This window comes from Mandrillus leucophaeus, unplaced genomic scaffold (genome assembly GCF_000951045.1).
Source record: "Mandrillus leucophaeus isolate KB7577 unplaced genomic scaffold, Mleu.le_1.0 Scaffold129, whole genome shotgun sequence".
Lineage (NCBI taxonomy): Eukaryota > Metazoa > Chordata > Mammalia > Primates > Cercopithecidae > Mandrillus > Mandrillus leucophaeus.
The window spans coordinates 1,693,188-1,712,880 of record NW_012101243.1 but is presented as its reverse complement, the minus strand read 5'-3'; the positions used below and the strand labels follow the sequence as shown (position 1 = coordinate 1,712,880).

At 42.1% G+C, this 19,693-nt stretch overlaps 1 protein-coding gene across 3 annotated transcripts in view; it reads right to left on the bottom strand.

The window, feature by feature from the left end:
* The window catches only part of LOC105533839 (ubiquinol-cytochrome-c reductase complex assembly factor 1), a 131,372-nt gene that overhangs the window by 35,049 nt on the left and 76,630 nt on the right, over positions 1-19,693 (bottom strand). For all 3 annotated transcript variants that reach the window (XM_011972399.1, XM_011972400.1, XM_011972401.1), the window contains one exon: positions 12,095-12,203. In XM_011972399.1, the coding sequence (XP_011827789.1) occupies positions 12,095-12,203 (109 nt within the window). The remainder of the gene's footprint in view (positions 1-12,094; positions 12,204-19,693) is intronic.

Here is a 19,693-nt window from a genome sequence, read left to right as displayed (position 1 = left end):
TGAAATATTCTGGAATAGTGGTGATGGGTACGTAACACTGTGAATTTACTAAAAAGCAAATTTACATGTTATGGGATATAAATTATATCTCTATTTTTAAAAACATAAAAATGGAATATCTGCCCTCTAGAAGCTAACTAACTGGAGAAGCTAGGACCAACATGTAAGATGCTTGGCCAGGCATGGTGGCTTATGCCCAGCACTTTGGGATGCCAAGGTGGGAGGATTACTTGAGCACAAGCTCAAGTGATCAGTGTGGGCAACATGGCGAGAACCCATCTCTACAAAAAACCCCACAAAAACAAAACCTCAAGATGCTTAAGGACTAAAAGGTTCAATGCTACAATACAAGTGGATACTGTGGAAGTTAGAAGAAGAAAAAAATAACACTTAGGTTAAAAATCTTAATGCCAATGCTAGAGCCATAGTTTTTAGGTAAGTACAGAGTAGTAATTAAAAGCACAGGCTCTAGAGTCCAGAAGGTTTGGGTTCCAATCCAGGCTCCCATATTTACTGTGTGAGTCTAATTAAATTGCCTAACAGTGGTAGGTAGGCTGAATTTGGTCTCCCAAAAGATATCCATGTCCTAGTTCCTGGAACCTGTGAGTATCACCTTATATGGCAAAAAAGGATTTTGTAGCTAGGGTCAAATTAAGACACTTGAGACGGGGAGGGAATCCTGGATTACCCAGTTGAGCCCTAAATGCCATCATACATATTGTTCCTTTTAAGACAGAGGCAGAGGGAAACTAGGCTCAGATAGAAGAAAAGGCAACATGACTACAGAAGCAGAAATTGCAGTGATGCAGCCACAAGTCAAGGAACGTGATTAGCCACCAAGAGCTGGAAGGGGCAAGAGTCTCCCCTAGAACCTCCAGAAGCAGCACAGCCCTGCCGACACCTTAATTTCAGCCTCATGAAACTGATTTCTGGCCTCCAGAACTGTAAGAGCATAAATTTTTGTTGTTTTAAGCCACCAAGTTTATGGTAATCTGCTGTACCTGCTATGGGAAACTATCTCTGAGTCTTAGTTTCCTCATCTGTAAAATGAGGCTAGAAATGTTACTAATCTCACAGGTAAGACTGTTGTAACATGTTATAAAATTCAAATGGTGCTTGTAAAGTGCATGAAAAAAAGAAAGTGCTCAATAAATGTTAGCTATTACTATTGGGGAACTCTGCTTCTGAATTATACTGAAATCCTCAAGTTTCACATGTCGTTAGCCCATGCCTAGACCCTGCTCCTCTTAGCAAGGAGAGCAGTAAGAGTGGCAACCAAGACACCCGAGTTCTACTCTTCAGTCTGTTTCTAATTTGTACGCAGCTCTTCCAGAGCCAATTTCCCAATCACCTAAATGATAGAATTAGTTTAGGAGCAGTGGTTCTCAAACTAGAGAGCTGGTGAGAAGACAGACTGTTGGGTCCCACCCCGAAGATCAAGGGTATGCCCTAGAGCTAGCATTCTTTTTTTTTTTTTCCCCTGAGACGGAGTCTTGCTCCGTCGCCCAGGCTGGAGTGTAATTGCAGTCTAGCCTCGTTGCAACCTCCACCTTCCAGGTTCAAGCGATTCTCCTGCCTCAGCCTCCTGAGTAGCTGGGGACTATAGGTGCACGCCACCACACCCGGCTAATTTTTGTATTTTCAGTAGAGATGGGGTTTCACCATGTTGGCCAGGCTGATCTCAAACCCCTGACCTCATAATCCGCCCGCCTTGGCCTCCCAAAGTGCTGGGATTACAGGCGTGAGCCACCATGTCTGCCCTGAGCTAGCATGCTTAACGAGATCCCAAGCAATGGTGAGGCTGCTGGTCTGGGGACCACACTTTGAGATCTCTGGATCAGATTATCTCAGTGTTCCTTTCCAGTTTAAACAGTCTAAGATTCCCCAGTAACATCCAACAAATGCAGCACTCAAGGAATAAACACTGCTGTACCATGCTGAAATAGCCTTAAAACGAAGTTCTTTTCCTAAGTGAGAGTGGGAGGGTGGGAGTGTGAGTATGAAGTACATGGTAAAGACTAGTTTTAACTCCTGAACTAAGCAGATTGAGAAATCTAAAGCAATGGTGGAAACAGGAAGAGACTGTCCCCTTATCCAACACACTGGCCCCATTTTAATTTATCTTAATCCCACCTTTCTGCCTTTTCACCAGACCCCTTCCCCTCACAGGCTCCTCTAGAAACACATCTAGGTGTCTCCTGAATTCATTTATTGGCTTTGCCGCACACAGTATAATACCGCCTTTGTTAGTCTCCTGGCCCGGCCCCTTCAAGCACGGTGTTCAGTCTCGGTGTTCCTCTACCCTTAAAAAAAACACAACCAAGGAGTCTCTGAAAAATAATTGTAAAATCAACTAAGGCAAATTCACACGATGTAGAGACATTCAGACTCTAAACGATGGAAAAAGAAACAAATTCAGAACATTGTCAGCATTCTCATGTCTTTTTTTTCCCCCTTAATCTCTATTAGTCCTGTTGAGTAGGAAGTCTCTGCCGTATTGGATTAGAAATTGAGTAAAAGAGGCCTCAGGCTTGGGAGTGCACTGAAGAAATAAATGCAATGCCTTTAGATTCAAGAAAAGCTGTCCTCTTGGTCTTTGGCAGTGCTTGGTAATAAGACAGGAGAACAGGTTTCTTTCTTTCAATTGGAAGGTATCATGGTATAGTAAAGAGGACACTGGACTGGAAACTGGCGTAATCTGGTCTTGGTCCTCATTCTGCTATTCTCTAGTTGTATGAGCTTGGCCAAATCAATGAACTTTTCTGGACATCCATTTCCTCACCACAGAAATGAGAGGGTAGAACCTTAACCAGAAATATGCATTAGAAATCTTTTAGGGCCGGACGCAGTGGCTCATGCCTGTAATCCCAGCACTTTGGGAGGCCAAGGCAGGTGGATCACTTAACGTCAGGTGTTCGAGACCCACCTGGCCAACATGCTGAAACCCTATCTCTACTAAATATAAAAAATTAGCCGGGTTTGGTGGCGTGAGCCTGTAATCCCAGCTACTCAGGAGGCTGAGGCAGGAGAATTGCTTGAACCTGGGAGGTGGAGGTTGCAGTGAGCCGAGAACACACCACTGAACTCCAGCCTGGGTGACAGAGCGAGACTCCGTCTCAAAAAAAAAAAAAAAAAAAAAAAAAAATTTGGGATTTTTCAAAATGCATATACCTGAGTCTCTTCACAGACTCAAAACCTCTGAGGCACCCAGTCTGACATTCCAAGGTTTACCCATCCTATAAAGCAGATTAAAAGTATAACCAGGATGAAACAAGAGCCAGGGAACCCATGAGGCAGGGCAGAGAGAGAACGGACCTTTTTCAAAAGGGGAGGATGGTAAGAGAAATTGAATCCAAGTGTAATCAGAGAAGATCATTCTTAAGTCAGTATTTGGAAGACAAGGCTAGCCAGACGCTAACAATAGCAGCAAGTATTTATGTTCATCTAACACATATTTGAGTAGTGACTACTGTAGGCATGTGGTTTAAGACACCAGAATCCAAGAATCCTTATCCCATCTAATAGGAGTGACCTACATAAACCACGAGCACACCATGGTAAGTTCAGAGAAGGCCAGATATATTAACATTATTGGTGAGTACTGGGAAAAGCTTCTTGGAGGAGGTATTATCCAGCTTGTGTCTTATAGTGCTGTGAGCAGAGTAGACGGGGGAGAAGACCAGATCAGATGGAACAGCATAAACAAAAGCCTAGAGGCATAAAAGAACATAGCACACTTATAGCACCAGTGAAAGTCTGCCATGAAAAGAATATGTATTTGTGTGCATGCGCTTGAACTTTTTTGGAAGGAAGGGGTATGATTTGTTGGAGATAAAACTAGAAGAATGGGTTAGAGCCAGAACATGAATACTTCTTTTCTCTCCAATTTTTTTGCTTTGAAGAATTTCAAAAAATTTTTAAAAGATGTAAGAGTAATACAACAAAAATGTATATAAGTTGTTTTGATATCTGCAACTTCAAATGGTTCAGCAAAAGAAAAGAGTGTGTAGATGCATGGGTAGAGATAAAGCAAATGTTGCAAAAGATTAAACCTTTTGCACAATCTTAGATGCACATCTTTAGATGCACAATTTTTTTTTTTTTTTTTTGAGACGGAATCTTGCTCTGTCACCCAGGCTGGAGTGCAATGGCCAGATCTTGGCTCACTGCAAGCTCCACCTCCCGGGTTCACGCCATTCTCCTGCCTCAGCCTCCCGCGTAGCTGGGACTACAGGCACCCGCCACTTCGCCCGGCTAGTTTTTTGTATTTTTTAGTAGAGATGGGGTTTCACCGTGTTAGCCAGGATGGTCTCGATCTCCTGACCTCGTGATCCACCTGTCTCGGCCTCCCAAAGTGCTGGGATTACAGGCTTGAGCCACCACGCCCGGCCTAGATGCACAATTTTTAATTTTCTGCAACATTTGCTTTATCTCTATCCATACATCTACACAACCTTTTCTTTTGCTAAACCATTTGAAGTTCCAGATATCAAAACATTTTACCCCTAAATACTTCAGTATGTATCTGCTAAAAAGAAGCACATTCTCCTATGTAACTACAAGGGTTCTATATGCATCCTTACCCAATCTAATAGGAGGGATCTATATAAACCAGTAATTACAGCACACCATCGTTAAGTTCTATCTCTGAAGTTGGTGTAGTGCTGCAGTAACGCAGAGTCCGATGTGCCACTGAGAAGAACAGGACTGGCACCCTGACTGTATGCACCCATGCGTCTGACCAGTTGTAAAACTGCTTGAGGCACCTACTCCTCTAACTCTTGCTACCTCTTAAGGCCTAGGGGTAGGAAACATGTGTAAAGAAAGGCATGTATCTTCCAGAGGTACATTTTCAGTAGGACCCTGCTTAAATTTGTAAGCCAATCCCAAAATGGAATTACTCTGACTTCTAAGAATTTAGCCTTCTCTCTCAAAACTGACTATCCACTCCAACAGCTCAGACCATTTTAGATACTTTCAAAAGAATAGCTGGTATCTGAGAACATGTATTCTTATTTTCATGGCCTCAAGCCCAAGGGATTGTCCTTTAGTTACACTCACACCATTTTTCCCCCTACCCAAGGAGTGTAATAGTGCGATCACAGCTCACTGCAACATCGAATTCCCTGGCCCAAGTGATCCTCCCACCTCAACCTCCCGCAGAGCTGGGACCACAGGCATGTGCCACCATAACCAGCTAATTTTATTTTTGTAAAGATGGGGTCTCCCTACATTGCCCAGGCTAACTATACCTTTTGATGTGCTCCTTGTCTTTAAAAACAATACCTTTGGCAGTGAGTTTTAATTCTGACCTAGAGATGCAAAACAGTACAATTTTTATATCGTTGTAAAATAGAAGAGGTCTGAAAATTTTTGTGGGGAAAGAGAGGAGATTTGGTGACAGGTGGTGATTACAGAGGCCTGAAAGGAAATTTTCAGAAAAACTAAAGTCTCTTAAAATTTAATACCTTTGTTAGTTTAGACACATAAAATACCAGCCGGGCGTGGTGGCTCATGCCTGTAATCCCAGCACTTTGGAAGGCCGAGAAGGGTGGATCACCTGAGGTCAGGAGTTCGAGACCAGCTGGGCCATCATGGCAAAACCCCGCCTAAAATTACAAAAATTAGCTGGGCATTGCGGTGCACGCCTGTAATCCCAGCTACTCAGGAGGCTGAGGCAGGAGAATTGCTGGAACCCGGGAGGCAGAGGTTGCAGTGAGCCAAGGTTGCGCCACTGCACTCCAGCCTGGGTGACAGAGAGAGACTCTGTCAAAAAAAAAAGAAACATAAAACACCCTATGTATAAACTGGCATTTTTAAAAAATCAAGTAATTCCATTAGAAGATGGAAAAGTATGGGAAAAGAAACTAAACAGTTGATGGTGGGGGAAACGATTTCTTATTTCCTTTTCTTCCAATATTTAAGACTAACATAGCAAACAAATATCCTTAGAATAAAACACAGTATCTCCTCGCCCCACTTTTTCCAGTACATATTCTGGGCCTGCAGGACTGTCTTCTTTCATTCTTCAGATAGTTACTGGGCACCTATTCAGGAAAGGGGCAATAACAGGCACTTTGGAGACAGATGCACGTGATCCTGCACCACAGGAATTCACCTGGAAGACAGTCAACATAAGTGAATGACAACGATACAAAATAGAAACAGTAAGAGCTGGAAGAAGGGTAGATATAAATCATTAAGGTACTTCCTTAGGGGAAACTGGGATTGGCTTCCAGTTAGCTGTGGAAGGATGTGAAGGAATTGAGGCTGGGGTGTTAGGGTAATCTAGGCATATGCACCGAGTGAGCAAAGACACAAGACAGAAATAGCAAGGAATTCAGCTTGGCTGGAGTGAAGGGTATGTGAAGCAAGGATGGAATATGATGTTCACTGAGTGCTTACTAAGTGCCAGGCACATGTGCTAGTAGGTTTCACATATTTGAGGTTCAAGAAGAACTAGGGGAAATGAATTTGGAGAGGTAGTCTGGAGTGTGATCATAGAGGGCCTTACAAAGCAAAATGGTGGTTCTGAGAAACAAGGCAGAATTACACAAGAGTCCAGTTCAGCCCACAGTTCCTCCATTTTTCCTAGGCCCTCTGCACCATCCCATCAAGCAGCTCTGCTAGAGACAGCAGGGGACCATGAGGCGACAGAAGGTGCATTCTTACTCTGGAAGTCTCGCTGAGGCAACAGGCATGCCAAGGACCGCTGATAAGGGTAAACTGTAATTTCTCAACTACAGCCCACTCCCATCCCTTCCCATCTCTGTCTTGGAAAGCTTGAGCCTGCTCATTGTGAGCCACAAGGTGGAGATGTCTGGCAGGGCAGAACTGAGAGGAAGTCGTTTAGCCAGCCTAAGGTTACCATTAACACTTTGAGCCACTGCCGTGAGCTAATTTTTATGTTTGTTTTTTAAGTTTGGTTGAAATGTCACAAATGGAAAAATTAAGTAAAGCGCCCGCCTTAGCCACAAGACTGGACACACCTGGCTGCAAACCCAGCAAAAGAAACTTACTTCATTAGTAGGAGAGGCAGAGAGTGAAATTTACATCTGAAATCTGCCTGCACCAGGAGAAAGTGCTGAGGCCAAAGGCGCTGTCTGTTTTTACAGCTGTGTCAAGTCTTAGTTCTTTACTCTTACCAACACTCAGGAGTGCGGCAAGGGCCCAAGGAAAAACGGTCTCCAACCTCTTCAGCTGCAACTCAGCTCACAAAGATTTTTAAGAAGCAGTTAATGAAATAAAACAAGACCAGATGAGGTGATATAATGAACTTTATTTCCACAGCTAATTTATAAGTTTAAATCCCAAATAATGTTTTTTTAAGTCAGAACACTCTAAATTATTGATGTGATTTTTGTAACCTCAAATTTAACACCTGCTTTTTGTACCAGCTTCACGATGATATATGAGTCTGCTCCATTTTTCACAATAGTTGGGCTCCAAAAAGTTGGTGAAAAGCAAATTTTCGTAAAATAAAAATTTTCCCACCAAATCAGAATAGAATTCTAATTTCAAAGGAGTTTTTGATGCAAATTTATTATTCATCACTAACTCAAAAGTGGCTCTCTTATTTCTTGATCTTCCACACACCAATCCACTCAAAGCAATCACCTCTAAGATTTTGGCATGAGAAAAATCACTACTACATTGACCGGTTTTATAAATTCTACTTTTTATATGAGTTTTCTTACAGAGGTACACCTGGGATGCCAAATAACACAGACACAGATTTGCAAATTACCACCTTCAAATCAGATTTTCAAGCTGAAAAAAAGCTGAAAACTTGGGGCTCATGCAGTTAGGCCTCCCCTGTCCCCACCTTTTTTTTTTTTTTTTTTTTTTTTAACACAGAAACTGAAGCACAGAAGAGGAAAGATTTGCCAGTCAGGGTGAGAACCAGGCCAGACTGGCTCTACACTGCCTATTACTTCTCCCTAACCACATGTCCCATTTATAGGCTGTACACACACAGAAGACTGAGATCCCCTCAAACACACACATGCACTCACACTCATCCATGCATGCATTCACAACCCACTAGTTAATATACAATTGTCTTGCCTATATAAGGCGTATCTATTTATGCCATGAGGTTAAAAGGAGGTATCAAGTCAACTATAGCAGAAAAGCAATAAATAGTAATTCCCCAACTCTTCCAAATCTGTTATTTTAAAACCATCATCCTTTACTTACAGTCTTTGTAACTAAATCGGAACTTGGGCACTTCTCTTCATAAAGGCAATTTAAGAGTCTGTATTGGGGTACCACCTAAAGCCTTGTTATTGGCCCCTACCCCACCCTTGTCACTAGCAACATCCGCATCACCTGGAAGCTTTTCAGAACTGGAGATTTTCTGACCCCTGTTCTGAAACTTACTGAATCAAAATCTGTATTTTAACAAGATCCTCAGGTGAACCACAGGCACATTAAGGTCTGAGAAACGCTTACCTAAAACACTTCCTTATGGGCAGCACCCTATCTACGACAATCCAAACAGAAAAAATGGCTTGATAAAATGCAATAGGGGAAAAATTCCCCTAATTCCTGCAGGACTGCACTGATACACACTTGGATCAGAGACTAATAAATCAGGTATGATTTATCTAATAAATGTTAGCTTAAAAAAGAATTCCAAAGGCTGGTATTCAATATATTCATTCATTTGACAATTATTCAATGTTTACTGCATAAGCAAAAAACTGAATAAGATGGTTTTCTGCTTTTATAAAACTTACAGTTAAGTAGAAGGGACACTACATAAGAATTAACATGGGAGAAGACTCAAGTGTTGACTACTGTGATGAAGAGAGATGGAGGTCCAGAAGGAAATTCATCTGCGGGCAGAGGCAACTAAAATATTCCTGTGGTCCAGGAGTCAGCAACCTATGGCTCATTAAGCTATTCAGGATAGGGACAGCTGTGGCCCATAGGGCTCTAGTGAGACAACTTCCAGTAGAGTTTAGTCAACAATGATAAGAACAGGTTCACTAAAGGAAGAGCTACTGCGTAACTGCCTGGCAGTCAGCCAGGACTTTGGCTGACCAGGAGGTATCTCTGGCTGTCATTAAATACGACTGAGATTGCCAACACCACCTTATGTCCACTGTGCGTTGCCACGGAGTCGGGTGGTAAGTACTTGAGGGCATGTGGGAACACTCAGCTGGGTGAATACCTTAAAGGCTGCTGATCTCACTCCGGGCAGCTGTGATATTGTGAAATATATATTTGGTCTTCAACTCCTTTCCTGGCATACAACTCCTAAAATCTTTGGCCTCTCCAAAGTGGTGTCTTTTTGTATGTTAATGATTGACTGGTGGCTGGCAGCACTTAGGTAGCTTCAGGATAGGGGCTGGTCACTGAAAAGACCAAGGGAGGATTAGAAGGTTAGGACTTTCTGTCCCATCTCCCAAACTCCAAGGAGGGCAGAGAGGCTGACTGATTTCCAATGGCCAGTGGTTTAATCAGTTGTGCCTACATAACGCAGCTTCCATAAAATCCCTAAATGGACTGGGTTTGGGGCACTTCAGGATAGCTGAACAGGTGGATGCTTCTGGACGGCTGCACACCAGGAAAGGTATGGAATCTCCTCACTCCTTCCCACATCTTGTCCTATGCATCTCTTCATCTGTATCCCTTGTAATATCCTTTATAATAAACCGGTAATGTAATAAGTGTTTCCCTGAGTTCTGTGAGCCGCTCCAGCGAATTAACTGAACCCAAGGAAAGGGTGGGAAACCCCAATTTATAATCGGTTGGCCAGAAGCACAAGTAAAACAGCCTGGAGCTTGCAACTGGTGTGGCAAGTTGGGGGCAGTCTTGTGGGCAAAGCCCTCAACCTGTGGGATCTGACACTATCTCCGGGTATACAATATTGGAATTGAATTGGGTTAGAGGACACCCACCTGGCGACCTCTCTCCAGAATTGATTGCCTGTTTGCTGTGTGGGAGAAACTCCCACAAATGTGTCACAGAAACCTTCTGTGTAATTGTAATTGAGTGAGAGAACAGAAAAAATACTTTCTTTTCCTGTATTATACAGCAGCCAAGACAGTAAGAAAGCATAACAGTGAGAAAAATGAAAAAGGAACCAAAGAGGATGATTACAAAGATAGCTCTCAGGTGAAGGATACGCATCAACTCAAAAATGGTTACTTTTCTCCTTCCTTGAAGGTAAGAAAAAATAACATAAAAAATAAAAAAGGTTACTTCTGGGGAGTTAGACTGGGGAGAAAAAAGACACTTGTTTTTTTAAACTCAATACTTTTTACTCTTTGATTTCTATTCTATGAGCATATGTAACTTTTATAATATGTCCATAAACTTTGTTTACTTCTCAGTCCACAGGGATAACTTTGCCCTGTAACAAAAAAAAACCAAATTAACCCATTTCATGACCCAGTCATGGTTCTAATTTGGATGCTCCCAAGCTGGGAGGCAATGAAATGAGAAGTAACAGGGAACTACAAGCTACTAAAACATGACCTACATACACAAAATACACAACACAAACAAAAGAAGATACTATTGAGAGGTGAAGCCAGCTGGGCTTCTGGGTCGAGTGGGGACTTAGAGAACTTTTCTGTTTAGCTAGAGGATTGTAAATGCACCAATCTGCGCTGCGTATCTAGCTAGAGGATTGTAAATGCACTAATCAGCATTCCGTAAAAACGTACCAATCAGCACTCTGTGTCTAGCTAAAGGATTGTAAATGCACCAGTCAGCACTCTGTAAAAATGCACCAATCAGCGCTCTGTGTCTAGCTAAAGGATTGTAAATACACCAATCAGCACTCTGTAAAATGGACCAATCAGCACGACATGGGCAAGGACAAATAAGGCAATAAAAGCTGGCCACCCTAGCCAGCAGCGGCAACCCACTTGGGTCCCCTTCCACACTGTGGAAGCTTTGTTCTTTCGCTCTTCACAATATATCTTGCTGCTTCTCACTCTTTGGGTCCATACCACCTTTAAGAGCTGTAATACTTGCCGTGAAGGTCTGCAGCTTCATTCTTGAAGTCAATTGAGACCATGAAGCCACCGGAAGGAAGAAACTCTGGACACACCATCTTTAAGAGCTGTAACGCTCACTGCGAAGGTCTGTGGCTTAATGCTTGAAGTCAGCGAGACCAAGAACCCATCAGAAGGAACCAACTCTGGACACACTATGATCTGTATAACCAACTACATTCTAGTGTTTTGGTTTCATTTTTCTTCTATTTTTTTTTTTTTTTTGAGATGGAGTCTCGCTCTGTCGCCCAGGCTGGAGTGCAGTGGCCGGATCTCAGCTCACTGCAAGTTCTGCCTCCCGGGTTTATGCCATTCTCCTGCCTCAGCCTCCTGTGTAGCTGGGACTACAGGCGCCCGCCACCTCGCCCGGCTAGTTTTTTGTATTTTTTAGTAGAGACGGGGTTTCACCGTGTTCGCCAGGATGGTCTCGATCTCCTGACCTCGTGATCCGCCCGTCTCGGCCTCCCAAAGTGCTCGGATTACAGGCTTGAGCCACCGCACCCGGCCTGGTTTCATTTTTCTATTGTCATTACATCCCATGTGACATATATATACAATATATTCCCCTTTCTCAGGTTAATTATTAAATGTATCAATGTACATTTTCAGTAGGTATGTTACTAGACTCTTCTAGGTTGCTAGTGATCAAGGAGCTTGAGTTTCAGTTCCTGAGGAGAGTGTAGGCCCCATACCAGGGCCTTCCATCAGAACTAATTTATAGGACTGGTTCAAATATTGAATTGGTGTCAAAGGTATAGTATCCTTAACTGGATTATCATTTAATTCCCTCCATTCACCAAATCCATCCCTCCTATCACCATGATTTGGGCTTTACAATCCCATCTCCATACAAGATGACTTCATACTGACAAATCACAAATAATGTGTATAAACACATAAAGTATCTGTGGAGTATGAGTTTCCACAGAGGCAGAAAAAGTGACTTTAGCTGAACTGCCACTTGATATTAGGCAGCATTTCACAGAAATCTAAAAGCAGGGCCATTTTAGAACAGATAAAACTCCAAACTCAAACCCTTCTCTAGAATTGTCCAGGACCAGCATCTGACAGCACTCACTTACCCCCATGACTCTGCCGCGCTGCTGAACATCCTCCCACATAAAATGAACTATGATACGACACATGTACTTCCCACTCCGGCCTTCCTGCTTCATTCGGACTAGACACATCCTAGGTGGGAAGAAGACAAAAAAACTTGGCTGTTTGCATTTTTCACATCACTCATTTCCACTGAAGGTCTCCTCATCTAAGAGTGAGTTTAGCAAAGGGCACCAAATCAAACTGGAAGTGAACTTAGTTTAAAAAAAAAAAAACAAAAAAAAACAACTTTTACTGAAATATAACAAAGATACTATTAACTGTATAAATCTTAAGTGTACAGCCTGGATGAATTTTTATGTATTATACATACACCCACACAAGCACCACCAGATCAAGATACAGATTATTTAGGGCACCTCGGATGGCTCCCTCATACCTGGAGGGAACCACATTTTGTGGTTAGAAGATAAACAAGTCTGAATCCTTCATTTTACTGATGAAAGCAGAAGTCCTAAAGAAGGAAAGTAATTTGCCCAACACCAGAGTCCATAAAACTGGGTATAGAACTGTGCTGTCCAATACAGTGGCTCCACTGTGGCTACTGAGCATTTTAAATATGGCTAGTCAAAGCTGAGATGTGGCACAAGTTTAAGATTTCAAAGATTTAGTTCAAGAAAAAGAATGTAAAATATCTCATTCATTTTTAATACTGCTTTCATGTTGAAATAATATTTCAGATATACTGGGTTACATAAAACCTATTAAAATTTGTTTCTTTTTACTTTTTCAAATGTAAGTACTAGAAAATTTTAAATTACATACATGGCTTGCGTTATACTTCCGTTGGACAACACCTGTCCAGAACACAGATCACAGAAAGTATTATGATTATATTTCTGTAATTATCAAACTGTTTCCCCCACCAGAATGTAAGCTCTACTGAAGATAAAGATCAAGTCTGGTTTTTGTCAACATTTTATTTCCAGGGCTTAAGTACAGTAGGCACTCAATATACACTTGCTGAATAAATAAATGAACAAATACCACAGGGCCAAGGTTAGGACCTTTTCCCCTATACCACATTTGCCTCTAGTCAGTCCAGAGGGTTTTCTGCTCAAGACCTTACATCATCTAAACATACAAGAATTATATTTTATTATATATAGGAATATAAGCAGGGTCCCCAACTTTTCAAACTAGTTCCTCATCTCATGACCATAGTTCATTCTTTTCTGTTTTCCCCTTTTTCAGACAGGGTCTCATTCTGTCACCCAGGCCGGAGTGCAGTGGCACAAACACAGCTCACTGTAGCCTCGACCTCCCGAGCTTAAGGGAACCTCCTGCCTCAGCCTCCTGTGTAGCTGGGATCACAGGTGTGTACCACCACGCCCAGCTAATTTTTTATTTTTTTGTAGAGATGAGGGTCTCACTTTGTTGTGCAAGCAGGTCTCGAACTCCTGGGCTCAAGACTTCCTCCCACTTCAGCCTCCCAAAGTGTTGGGATTACAGGTGTGAGGCACTGTGCCTGGTAGACCATACTTATTTTTATTGTTTCTCATTAAATAGCTCATTAAGCAGCTACAATAGGATTACTCACCTAAAAGACAATTCCTGTTATAATTATGGAATAGTTAATCCAACCTGACAATTCTACCTCCATACACAATTGATCTTGCCAATTAAAATCTACCAGCAATAGTATGGTACAATGAAATGATTACAGCTTGGCCTGTCTCAACATCTTTGTTAATAACTAAGATGGAGCAAACAAAACATATTTACCAAATTTGCAGATGACAAGAAGCTGGGCAGGAGAACAAATGTGCTAGATGACCCAACCATGAACCAAAAATACTTCAACAGGTTGAATCTAACAAGATCAACCTAATAGGGATAAATTCAGGATCCTGCATTTGGGTCTGAAAGAACAACTGTAAAAGTATAGCACAGATGAGTCATGCCTCATGCCTACATATATATGAAAAGACTTACAGGCTTAAGTTGATATTATGTGCTCAGTAGGAATCAAGAGGATAACAATGTTGCCCTCCAAATTAATGTGATTTTAGATACAGTAATGCAAATATAATATCCTCAGTGTGTAAAGTGAGACTTTTGTTCTACTCAACACAAACCAGAACCTATTTGGAATACTATCCACAGTTTTGAACATTATATTTTAAGAAATAGGAGGACCAGAAGTATCTTAAGAAGACCAGAAGATATTTAATCTAGAGAAAAACAGGAAAGTTGACTTAAACATTGTAGAAAAGTGATTAAACTGTTTACCAAAGAGAATCAGGCCACGCCTGGTGGCTCACACCTATAATCCCAGCATTTGGGAGGCCAAGGCAGGAAGATCACTTGAGCCCAGATGTTTGAGACCAACCTGGGCAACACAGTGGGACCCAGTTTCTACAAAAAATATGAAAATTAGTCAGGTGCCGTGATGTATGCCTGCAGTCCCAGCTACTCAGGAGGCTGAGGCAGGAAGATCTCTCGAGCCCAAAAGGTCAAGGCTGCAGTGAGCCATGATGGTGCCACTGAACTCCAGTCTGGGTAATGGAGTGAGACCCTGTCTCAACAAACAAAACCAAAGCGTTAGAATCAGAACCAATGGGCAGGTCACAGAGGGAGAAAGATATACTCAACATTGAAGAGCAAAATCAAAAGCTTACTAACAGGAATGTCTAAAGTTTTGTTTTTTTTAATTTTAGAGACAGGGTCTTGCTCTGTCACCCAGGCTACAGTGCAGTGGCACAATCATAGCCTACTGTAACTTCGAACTCTTGGACTCAAGTCATCCTTCCACCTCAGCCTCCCAAAGCCCTGGGATTATAGGCATGAGCCACTGTGCCTGGCCTGAGTGTCTGAAGATTTGAATAATGAAACTGACAACCTTAAAAAGTAGAGAATTTGCCTGTCTCTGAGAAGTGAATCAACGCTTGGTGGGAACTCGGGTATCTGACAGAAGGTCAGGTGCAGTGGTTCACACCTGTAATCCCATGGCCGGGGGCCAGTTCACATGGCCGGGTGCAGTGGTTCACACCTGTAATCCCAGCACTTTGGGAGGCCAAGGCCGGCAGATCACCTGAGGTCAGGAGTTTGAGACCAACCTGGCCAACATGGTGAAACCCCGTCTCTACCAAAAACACAAAAATTAGCCAGGTGTGGTGGTGTGCGCTTGGAATCTCAGCTACTCCAGAGGCTGAGGCAGGAGAACTGCTTGAACTCGGGAGGTAGAGGTTGCAGTGCCAAGATCACACCACTGCACTCCAGCCTGGGTAACAGAGTGAGACTCCATCTGAAAATAAAAAGAAGGCTGACTACGTGATCCCAAATGAGATTAACTGATGTGATTCAAAATCTGTAGACTGGGTGCAGTGGCTAACGCCTGTAATTCCAACACTTTAGGAGGCTGAGGTGGGCGGATCACCTGAGGTCAGGAGTTCAAGTCCAGCCTGGCCAACATGGTGAAACCCCGTTTCTACTAAAAATACAAAAATTAGCCAGGTGTGGTGGCATGCGCCTGTAATCCCAGCTGCTTGGAAGGCTGAGACAGGAGAATTGCTTGAACCCGAGAGATGGAGGTTGCAGTGAGCCGAAATCGCGCCACTATACTCCAGCCTGGGTGACAGAGCAAGACTCTCAAAATGAAAAAACAAAAAAACTGTAACCTCTGACCCCAGGTAGTGCTTAAGAAATAGCACTTTATAGGCTGGGTGTGGTGCCTTACACCTGTAATCTCAGCACTTTGGGAGGCTGAGGTGAGCGGATTACTTGAGGTCAGGAGTTCAAGACCAGCTTGGCCAACATGGTGAAACTCCGTTTCTACTAAAAATACAAAAATTAGCCAGGTATGGTAGTATGCGCCTGTAATCCCAGCTACTTGAAAGACTGCGGCAGGAGAATTGCTTGAACCTGGGAGGCAGAGATTGCAGTGAGCCAAGAACACACCACTGCACTCCAGCCTGGGCGACAGGGTAAGACTCCATCTCCAAAAAAACAAACAAACAAACAAACAAAAACCGCACTTTGTGACAATAATGAAACAGGGCATAGAAAAACATTTGGCTACTTGATAGGACACAGAGCATATTCCACAGCAGAAACAAATTGGGAAAAAGTTCAACAGTCCTTTTTCATAAGACTTTTCTAAAAGTTAATCAAATCCCTCATGTCAGCCTCTCACCTGAAAAGACGCTGTGTGTTTTGATGCTTAAGTGCTGTCAGAGGCCAATTCATCAACAGTAATAGTGAGGTAATGGAATTCTTCATTTATTTGAAAATTCTGTAGTTTGTTAATACACCTGCCCTCTGAGGTTTAAAAGGCACAGATTTTCTCAGACCATAAACTTTCTAAACGTATCAACATGGGATGAAGTGTTTTTTGTTTCACAACAGTTTGTTCTATAGCTCTTACAGATAACAGTGGGCTCAAATGGTTATCCAGTTGAAAAGATAAGACAAAATGAAGACACTTTCAAAATGGTGACTGACAATTCACTCAATGAACATAGGAGTCCCTATTGTGTGAAGGTGTACGGCTGGATGCTGTGGGGATTACAGTGATGGCTAAAACTAGAACCCAGCTTTTATGGAGCAGTTTCCTCTAGGTGAGATAAGGTATGCCACACATAAACAGCCCCAAAAGGGAATGCCATAGATTTCTCAAGAGAAGAGTGCAATGGAGCTTAAGAGGATGACTTTTGGCCAAGTAGAATCAGAGAAAGCTTCATGGAAAATGAAACACCATACCTGGATCTTGGAAGGATAAGCTGAAGTTGAACAGGTTGAAACAAAAGACAAAGGGAATGTCCAGCTGATGGACTGTTCTAAGCAAAGGCAGGCCCATGGAAGAGTTCAGGATGTCAAGGTAACAATGAATACCTAGATTGTGGGGAGGGCAGGGTATAGGATGCAGAAAACTGAAGCCATAAAGGTCATGAAGAGCTTTAAAATGACTTGCTAAGAAAAAGTATGGACTTTACTCAGCAGGCAGTGGCCAGCTACTGGAAGAAGATTTGCTTCTTAGCACTGAGAACAGATGAGTCTCTGAGAAGTTAACCCTTTCTTCCCAGCCTCAATCCTATAATAAAATATAAATATCACCAGGGCTGGAAAAGCACAAATTTGGTGAATATAGTCATGTATAACATTACGACATTTTGGTCAACAACAGACCACATATATGAGAGTGGTCCCATAAGATTATAATGGAGCAGAAAAATTCCTATCACCTGGTCTAGATGGTCCTGACCTGGTAGAGGCCTAGACTAATGTGAGTGTTTGTGTTACAGTTTGGTTTTTGTTCTTTTTTTAGAGACAGGGAATCACTTTGTCACCCAGACTGCAGTGCTGTGATACAATCATAGCTCACTGTAACCTCAAACTCTTGGACTCAAGCTATCCTCCTGCCTCGGCATCCCAAGTAGCCAAGACTACAGGTGCACGCCACTGTGCCCAGCTAAGTTGTTAATTTTTTTGTAGAGACAGGGTCTCACCATCTTGCCCAGGCTGGTCTCGAATTCCTGGGCTCAAGTGATCTACCTTGGTCTCCCAAAGTGCTAAGATACAGGCACAAGCCACTGCGCCCAGCTCTATGTCTTAATTTTTAACAAAATTTTTAAAAGTAGAAAATAAAATTTAAAAAAAAAAATGGAAAAAAGATTATAGAATAACAATATAAAGAAAGCTGTATAGTGTGTGCTTTAAGCTTAAAATGTAAGAATCAAAAAGTTTTTTTAGGCTGGGCATGGTGGCTCACACCTGTAATTCCAGCACTTTGGGAGGCCGAGGTGGGTGGATCGCTTGAGATTAGGAGACCAGCCTGCCCAACATGGTGAAACCCCATCTCTACTAAAAATACAAAAATTAACCAAGCGTGGTGGCACATGCCTGTAGTCCCAGATACTCAGGAGGCTTAGGCAGGAGAATCACTTGAACCGGGAGGCGGAGGTTGCAGTGAGCTGAGATCATGCCACTGTACTCCAGCCTAGGCAACAGAGCATGACTCTGTCTAAAAAAAAAAAAAGTTTTTTTAAATTAAAAAGTTTATAAAGCATAAATGTTACAGTAAGCTAAGTTTAATTTATTATCGAAGAAAAAATTTTTAAATAAATTTAGTGTAGCCTATGGCCAGGTGTGGTGGCTCACACCTGTAATCCCAGCACTTTGGGAGGCCAAGGCGGGCAGACCGCTTGAGCCCAAGAGTTCAAGACCGACTGAGGTAACAAAGTGAGACCCCACCTCTACAAAAAAATGTAAAAATTAGCCAAATGTGGTAGTGAGCGTCTGTAGTCCCAGCTATTGAGAAGGCTGAGGTGGGAGGATTGCTTGAGCCTGGGAGGTCAAGACTGCATTGAGTTGTGGTTGTACCACCAAATTCTGGACTGAATGATGGAGTGAAACCCTGTCTCAAAAAAAAAAAAAAAAAAAAATTAGCTTAAGTGTACAGTGTTTATAAAGTCTACAGTTGTATACAGTAATGTCTGACTCACCCAGAGCAACTTCTAGTTCTGCAAGCTCTATTTATGGTAAGTACCTTATACAAGAATACCATTTTTTATTTCTTATATTGCATTTTACTGTATTTTTTCTATGTTTAGATACATTTAGATATACAAATACTTACTATTATAACTGCTTGCAGTATTCAGAATTGTACAGGTCTACAGCCTAGGAGCCATAGGTCATACCATACATCCCAGGTGTCTAATAGGCTATACCACCTAGGTTTGTGTAAGTATACTCTATGATGCCCACACAATAATGAAATACCTAATGATGCATTTCTCAGGACAGATCCCCATCATTAAGCTACACACGACTGAATTTACTTTAATAGAACTGTCGTTTTCAGAATATTCTGATCCAGAAATATAAACTAAAGATTATACCTGCCTGTTGAGAAATATACAACCAGCAAAGATTGTTATAACCTGTACCTAATTTTGCTGATACTAACAGTTTAAAAAACATGGATCGATGCCTGAAAATAAAAGGAGGGCAAATTCTCATTACTCCTAAAACGTTGGACCCAATAAGTTCAACAGACCTTTTATTGATGCAGAACACTAAATATTGTAACTCCTCATTTAACATCACAGATAGATTCTTGGAAACTGTAACTTTAAGCTTAACAACATAAAACGAAACCTATTTTACCGTAGGCTAAGTGACATAAACAAGAGTTATATTCCTACAGTATATTTCTGGTCACAAAAACACCACTAAACTTCTAAATAAAGACCCAAAAGACTTCCAATATTAAACACTGAAATAATGTGAGCTATGCATACATTATAGCAGGGCACACTCAGACCCACACCCATTCCAATAAGGACAATTTAGACATGTCAGTTCACCTCGTGTGCACATCTTTAGGATGTGGGAGGAACAGGAGGACCCAGAGAAAACCCACCTAGACATGGACAGAACATGCAAACTCCACACAGACAGTGGCCCCAGATGGGAATTGTTATTTTTTTCGTCATCACTGTTATAACAAAATGACATTGAACAGAACAATGTAATTTGAAGAACTGCTATATAAACCTCTACAGCCGGGCGCGGTGGCTCAAGCCTGTAATCCCAGCACTTTGGGAGGCCAAGGCGGG